Source organism: Sardina pilchardus, chromosome 5 (genome assembly GCF_963854185.1).
Source record: "Sardina pilchardus chromosome 5, fSarPil1.1, whole genome shotgun sequence".
Lineage (NCBI taxonomy): Eukaryota > Metazoa > Chordata > Actinopteri > Clupeiformes > Clupeidae > Sardina > Sardina pilchardus.
The window spans coordinates 8,175,398-8,183,449 of record NC_084998.1 but is presented as its reverse complement, the minus strand read 5'-3'; the positions used below and the strand labels follow the sequence as shown (position 1 = coordinate 8,183,449).

The following is an 8,052-nucleotide window of genomic DNA, read 5'->3' as shown; positions in this document are numbered from 1 at the left end:
ATGGTATTTACAACTGTGACGTTGAAGAAACCAGAGAATTCTCATAATTAATGGAAATGGCGGGTACTTGACTACTACTCCAACACATTCTCCATAAATATGTTATAAAAAGTAGCCTTCATTATGTATGATAATTCAATGTTCTTTATTTACCAGTCTCACTTTAATGGTGTTAACCCAAGGATCAACAGAAAACACAACAAATATTGTCTGCAAATATTTAACCATACTGATAGCGAAAAACTAAATTTCTTCTTTCTTCTTTCAGATATCCACTCCAACACACTTTTAGGAAGTAGCCTAGTTATATTAAGAAATTTCAATAGGGTTTCATTTTTAGGCCCTGTGAAACAAAGTGCTTACTCTGATTGTGAAACTACCCAAGTGAATAAGGCAAACAATAAAAAAAGGATCAGCCACTTTATTATGTTCACTAAATCCAAAAGCAAATGCATGTCATTTAGTTTACATGTGCCCTCATATCATATCAGCCATCTGTCAAAATGTTCTCTCCGTCTCTCTCTCTCTCTCTCTCCCTCTCTCTCTAAGACACACACATCCCTCTCTCAGCTTTATCAACCAACACAAGATTTCCTTGGTCACTCTCTTTTTAACTTCCTTATACCGATAGACAGCATTAGAACTCATTGTGGACATGCTACACTTCTGTATTCTTCTGGGTTTTTGTTAAGTTCATCATAATTGCATAATGTGCATGATTTTTCTTTTTTCTTAAAATGACACCTCACTGTTGGAGAGAGACAGATGTTTAACCTCCCTTTCTAGTTCACAAGGGCTAGGAGTTCACAAGTTGCCTATTGGTCAAAAAGCTGTTAAAGAGAGTGGTTGTTTCTTTTCAATTTCTCAGTTGCTATACTCAGTTTAATCAAAACATGGCTAAGTTTGCATATTGTAACAAATTCTCCAGATACAGGACAGGCTCACTGACATTCAAATGAATGTCACTTGAAATGACTGAGGCCTTCCATGAATGGTTTATATAGACTTTCTGAGGGTATTTTGTATACCCTCAGAATTTACATCACCGGATGCGTTCAAGCTCAGTCTGGCCCACAGTTTACACTGAGTAACAGGATACAAATAAGGTGTGCACTTGAGTCAATGTGCCAACTGAAATGATTAATACACTGGAATGCTCAGAATAGTTTGAACTACCATTCTGTAGAAGAAGATGGGGACTATAGGGAAGACTAGGCCTATACTGAGCCAATTGACTACATGGGCTAATCTATTTAATTAATAAGCTTAATCTTTGCTTTAAGTTTATTGTTTTATTGTTGGTGTGCAATTACACAAAAAAATAACAACAAATGACCTGCATGGATATTATGAATAAAGCCACAGTTTCAAATAATATATTGTCAACCCTTTGAAGCAGTTTAAGGGTTTGCCAGACAGACGTCATCTTTGCGCGACATCAATGTAATTTACCACGTGGGTCTCAGGTTCTCTGGTGGGGTGAGGTAAACAACCGTTCTACAAGGCTTCTTGTTCATTCCGCTTTCTCTCTCTAATTTTGTCATTAATTTGATCGGGAGACCCAAAGAGACGGGTTCATTTCACTCAGTGTTTTTCACCAGATCATGCCCTACGACCCCGATACTCCACCGGCGAAGAGATTTAAGCCGGGGTCTCCTTTTTTCCGCCTTGACAAGAAGCCTGGAATGCTGCTACCCAGAAAGGGAAATGCAACTGTACCAATAGACGTTCAGAGAAAACATCTGCCAATATATCAAGCAAAATCTCAGCTTATCAACCAGTTGAGACAACTACATAACGCTGTACTAATAGGTAAGAAGAATAAGCAAACCATATGACAATTTTAGCTTTAGCTGCCCATGTTAGCTTTGTTGCTAGTCGCTGGTGAGCTAATATCACAGAAATACAGAGGTTCTGTCTGTTTCCATTGGATGACTTCCCCTCGCGATGTGATCTTTGCATTTTGTTACAGGCGAGACAGGATCTGGCAAGACCACTCAGATTCCACAGTACATTTACGAAGCTGGCATAGGGCGACAAGGCATCGTGGCCATAACTCAGCCTCGTCGTGTTGCAGCTATATCTCTGGCAGGAAGAGTTGCAGAAGAAAAGAAAAGTCAACTTGGAAAGCTGGTCGGTTTTAGAAAGTGGAATTTCACTAATCGTTTACCCTGCTTGAGCTCGAGTACTTAATGCTACGTATTAGTAACACGAATCATATTGTTGTGTTTAGGTTGGCTACACAGTACGATTTGAAGATGTAACTTCTCCAGAAACCAAGCTGAAGTTTATGACTGATGGCATGCTTCTCCGTGAAGCTATCGGAGACCCTCTTCTATTGCGGTACACGGTGGTGGTTCTGGATGAAGCCCACGAGAGGACCGTCCACACGGATGTGCTTTTCGGTGTGGTGAAGACTGCGCAGAAGAAGCGCCGTGAACAGAACAAGCACCCCTTGAAAGTAAGTTATCGCGTTATTCTGCATTAATTTGTGCTGAGTGAATGAGTGGGAGTTTCATTGTCGTCATGTTGACTAATCCTGTGAATTAGTCACAGGAATAGTCCCCCCCCCAATCTTGCCTTCAAAGATTGTTTGGAAAATAGACTCTGTTGTAGTTCACAAATTCATAATTAGTTTGTTTGCTGTGTCATCCTCTCCACAACGCCTCACATCCAGGTCATCGTGATGTCTGCCACTATGGACGTGGACCTGTTCTCCCAGTACTTCAACAAGTCGCCCGTGCTGTATCTGGAGGGCAGACAGCACCCTATCCAGATTTACTACACCAAGCAGCCTCAGTCAGACTACCTCCAGGCTGCACTGGTCTCCATATTCCAGATCCACCAGGTGTGTTGAACAAAAAAACCCACACACACACCACAATAACACTGCCATGGTGACCATATTAGTTTAGTGGAATGGTGTTCTATTACGTGTAGAAATCTGTTTTAAATTGGCTAGAATTATGGTCATTCTGTGTCCTTGTTTGTTGTTTATGTCACAGGAAGCACCTCCGTCCCATGACATCCTGGTGTTCCTGACAGGCCAGGAGGAGATTGAGGCTCTCGCACGCACCTGCCGTGACATCTCCAAACACCTTCCGGAGAGCTGTGGGCCCATGTTGGTCATTGCTCTGTATGCCGCACTCCCTCCTGCCCAGCAACTCAGGGTCTTCCAGCCTGCCCCAAAGGTAACCATAACAACACTCCTACGAAGGCCTGCCATCCATTGCCTCAAATTTAAGACAATTTACCACATAACTCTCTGACTATGAAGCAAGCCAAATTAAAACCCATATGAACGCTTATTTCACTGAGGTCAAAGAAAAAAAAATCAAATAAGTTTCCAGTTTAAATTTACTTCTACTGGACATTATCAGGCACAGTGGTCATTCAATGTGCTTTGTGAGAGAGGGAATCTTCCAGAACTCTGCTGATCTTTATCAGAGCCGTTACAAGCATACAGTAGGGCACACCAATGACACCAGCTATTCTGTAAGAGGGCTTACAGCGATCTTGGGTTTGAGAAAGGTGCTATATAAATAAAACATATTATTAAAGCGTATTATTCTCTTCTCCTTTTTAGGGCTGCAGGAAAGTGATCCTCTCCACTAACATCGCTGAGACGTCCATCACTATATCGGGGATCAAGTTTGTCATTGACACAGGAATGGTGAAAGCAAAGCGGTACAATCCAGGTACAAGGACTCTCATTTCATTCTCTTCACTGCATTGTTCTATCAGTTATTGCACTGGCTTTCCCAAACATTTATTTTCTCTGTTGTGCTGTTATACCTTGTACATATGCTATACTTAAGCAATAAGCCCCGAGAGGCCGTGGTTTATACTGAATTTAGAACAGCTAAGGGGCCGTTTTAGAATATACTGTATAGTATACTATATATACAGTCTGGTTATACCCAGTGTACGTACGTGTCTCGTCTGTATTGTTATATAGTGCTGGTAGTTTTTGCCGCTAAGTAAGCCTTGGTTGTGTGAGTAGGGCTGTGATGTTAAAAAAAGAGTAAAAGGTCCGCACACTTGCTCTCACTTAGTTTACTTTATTAAGTCAAGTTACATTTCGAGCCGCATGGCTCTTCTTCAGACTTGGGCTGTGATGTTCTAATATTTGTATGAATATTTAATTTAGCATTGAAGTGTTGCGCCTTCTAGTGTGGACAAAACTTTGCTGATGTGTTGGAGCAAATGTATCCAATCTTCCGTCTTACCCTCTCCTGCTCTGCAGACAGTGGTCTCGACTCAGCAAATAATAATCAAGGACCGGAACGATCCGTTTTAGAATATACTGTATAGTATACTATATATACAGTCTGGTTATACCCAGTGTACATACGTTTCTCGTCTGTATTGTTATATAGTGCTGGTAGTTTATAGCCGCTGTGTAAGCCTTCTGGTGTGGACAAAACGTTGCTTATGTGTCGGAGCAAATGTATCCAATCCTCCATCTTCTCCTCTCCTGCTCCGCAGACAGCGGTCTGGAGGTGCTAGCGGTGCAGCGGGTGTCCAAGGCCCAGGCCTGGCAGCGTGCGGGCCGAGCGGGCCGAGAGGACTCCGGCTCCGTTTACCGCCTCTATACCGAGGACGAGTTCGACAATCTCGCCAACATGACCGTGCCTGAGATCCAGAGGTTAAGAGAGTTTCCTAACACACCTCACACACACAAGCTTTAAAATTGTATGTTGTTTGGAGATTACTGATTATGATAAGCCACCATGGTTTTAAAATGTGCTTTGTTTGCCAGGCTTTTAAGTAATTATTGTTCATATTGGATCATTTTCCCCATGTAGATGTAACCTTGCCAGTGTGATGCTCCAGCTGTTGGCTCTGGGCATTCCTGATGTGCTCAATTTTGATTTTGTGTCAAAACCCTCCCCTGGTGAGTCAAAATAAATTTTTCCCACCATGTTACAGGCTTTGTGGCATTATTATGGAGAATATCTTACTGTGTTTGTTATAATCTGCAGTTAATAGTAATGCTGTATTTGAAAATTGTGACTCCTCATGCATTTTAGAATATGTGATTTATACTAAGATGGTTTGTTTGCGATTGTACAGAGTCCTTGCGCATGGCAGTCGATCAGCTGGAACTTCTCGGGGCTGTGGAGCGAAAGGACGAGCATGTGATCCTGACCCCGCTGGGCAAGAAAATGGCCAACTTCCCTCTGGAGCCCAGATTCTCTAAGGTGAGAGTGCAGGAACATGTTAGGTAATGATTATTATTGATTTAAAAAAAAAAAAAGATTATAGAGCTCTCAGTGAGTGAGTGAGTGAGTGAGTGGTCCGACCATTGTTGATTTGTTGATGCGTGTTGGCTGCATGATGCTAATGGCAAAGACAGTTTAGTTTAATGGCGCCCTTTCCGCCCACAGACCATCCTGCTGTCCCCAGAGTTCTCCTGCACGGAGGAGGTGCTGACCATCGTGTCCCTGCTCTCTGTGGACTCGGTGCTCTACAATCCGCCTGCACGCAGGGAGGAAGTGCTCTCTGTGCGCAGGAAGTTCATGTCCAGCGAGGGTGACCACATGACACTGCTGCATATCTATAGAGCGTTTAAGAAAGTCAGTGGAAACAAGGTGGGTTGGCCACACCGAGAGTGTGGGCTCTGCACACATACGCACAGCGCTAGTACCGCACGTGCTTTTCTAGTTTCATAAATATTTAAAGCTTCCTGTCTGCGTCAATGTAAATAGCTCTATGTAACAGATGGATCTGCCTCCGAAGCTAATTTTACTGTGTGTGCTGTGAAACAGGAGTGGTGTCGGGAAAACTTTGTCAACAGCAGGAACATGGGGCTAGTCGCTGAAGTCCGTGCCCAGCTTCGGGACATCTGCATCAAGGTACAAAGACCTGCATTAAAACTTGCAGTTTAGATGAAAACATGACTTTCTTGTCATGTTGTAGCTGTATTAAAGGAGAACTCTGGTGACTTTTCATGCAGATCTTTATTTCTTGAGATCACTGAGTACTGTTGGTAGGGAAAAAAAACAATGAACAAATCGAATTGCTGCAGCCAGGCAGCTACAGTGCTACACTTTGGGGGCATCTTTAAAATCATGCCCCCCAGGAGTGTAGTGCCTTGAGAAACAGAGATCTATGTGAAAAATCCCCGTGAACAAAACTTTAGACAGTAGAATTTAGTGTTGGATTATATTTATTGAAGTGGGCGGGGGTTAGTGAGTATTCCATTTTTAATGAAGTAGCAAAATGTCATCTTACGCATGCAAGCTAAATGTTTTAAAGCAATGAAATAAAGATGATGTTATTCAGCAGTATCCTACCGTTTTTCCTAAATGACATGTGACCACATCTCCAAGTGCACCTCTAAATGCAGAATGCCACAGTAAGATGTTTGGTTTGCCCTCGTTAGTGCTTTCCATTCTATAACGTTGCCCCTTCTCGACAGCTGGGGCTGAAGCTGGAGTCGTCTCAGTCTGACCTGAGCAACGTCCGCCGGTGCCTGGCCCACGGCCTCTTCACCAACGCAGCCGAGCTCCAGCCGGACGGCAGCTACGTGGCCCTGGACACCCACCAGACCGTGAGCATCCACCCGTCCTCCGTCCTGTTCCAGGGCAAGCCGGCGTACGTGGTGTTCAACGAGCTCCTGCACACCTCGCGCTGCTACATGAGGGATCTGTGCCTGGTGGACGCAGAGTGGCTGCAGGACGCCGCCCCAGAGTACTTTCGCCGCAAACTCCGAGCCACCAAGAGCTAGTGTTCGCCACAGGAGGGCGCCATAACCACAGTTTCAGCTAACCTCACCTAAAAAAAAAAACTGCTCTCTCAATGCAAGTAAGAGAAGGAGAAGAGTGTACATAGAAACACAGACTCAACTAAGCATGATGCAATGGTTTTCCTCACTGGCTTTGCAAACAGCTGAAAAAATAATAGATTTCAGATTTTTTTTTCCTTGAAAAAATGGCATAAAACTGCATCTGAAACGGTCACCTTTCCCCCCCTTTAGATTCAAATAGTAATTTGCAGGGACATGAACTTCTGCTTACCCTGTCACTGTTTATTCAACACTTTAAAAACTGCTTTTGGATTCTTCAGCTTATCGCTGTCAGAATACCCCTAAAGAGTCCTTACTGGGAACACCCTCAGTTTTGGAACTTTTGGAACCAACTTGAGCATACTTTTACAGTCACCTGTATTTCAATTTTCACCTGTGAAGAACCATTTTCACTTCCCCAAAGAAGCTTTTTCTTCTCGTTAGAAGGTCCTAGAATAGGTTTTATTTAGACCTCAGAACCTTCCTGCCTGAGGAACATTTTTTTTCAAGCGCACGTTGAATGAGAGATTCCATGTTGTATTCTTTGGAATGTTAGACGTTTAGCGTCATCTTGGTCATCAAATGCATGTGGCTGAGCACTAGATAAAACAACAGAAGGTATTGAGTACCATAAAACATTATAACAGGACCTGTACATACAGTAGATATGCTATGCATGTAAAATAAAAAATATGGCCACTCAGGTTTTTTGATACATTAAATTGAATGTATCATAAATTAAAGTTTAATCACAAAGCTTTGAAATTGGAATAGTTTTTAGTTGTGGAGCTGAACAGTACATTTTTGATTATGAAGAGCTTTTGAAATTTGAATTTGGTCTCTGCTGTATTAAGAGGCAGTGCAACATTCGTCATGTTTCACTGCATCTTCTCATTGCCAATGGACAGGATGGCAGAATTCGCAAGGACATGGTTACAGATGAGAAGTGTTTTAAGATACAAAAGGTAAAAAGCAGAATTGTATATGTATAATGTAGGATGTTTTAAATACCAAGAAAAGGATATGTTGTACTTTATATGGAGGGGATTCACGTTGTGCTCTCTAAACTGCAATGATATTTTGAGGATTAGGCCTTCACGCACTTTGTGGAAGATTTTCTAAGAGGAAGTGCATGTTTGAATTATTCACAATGTTGCCATTATTCTGAATGTGTTATTTAAACTCAAAAGAATGTTTCTAATTAAAACTTTGATAATGACACGTGTTTTAATTGGGAGAATGCTGTTATGAGTTCTTTGTCT

General features: G+C 42.3%; 1 protein-coding gene across 1 annotated transcript; it reads left to right on the top strand.

The window, feature by feature from the left end:
* The first annotated feature begins 1,460 nt into the window (after positions 1-1,460).
* dhx33 (DEAH (Asp-Glu-Ala-His) box polypeptide 33) lies at positions 1,461-8,009 on the top strand. Its single transcript, XM_062536246.1, has 12 exons — positions 1,461-1,812; positions 1,973-2,133; positions 2,234-2,461; positions 2,678-2,848; positions 3,006-3,191; positions 3,587-3,698; positions 4,489-4,648; positions 4,809-4,897; positions 5,077-5,204; positions 5,391-5,594; positions 5,772-5,858; positions 6,425-8,009. Exons 1-12 carry the CDS (start codon positions 1,605-1,607, stop codon positions 6,731-6,733), a joined length of 2,043 nt encoding a protein of 680 aa, XP_062392230.1. The 5' UTR covers positions 1,461-1,604; the 3' UTR covers positions 6,734-8,009.
* Positions 8,010-8,052: the final 43 nt, after the last annotated feature.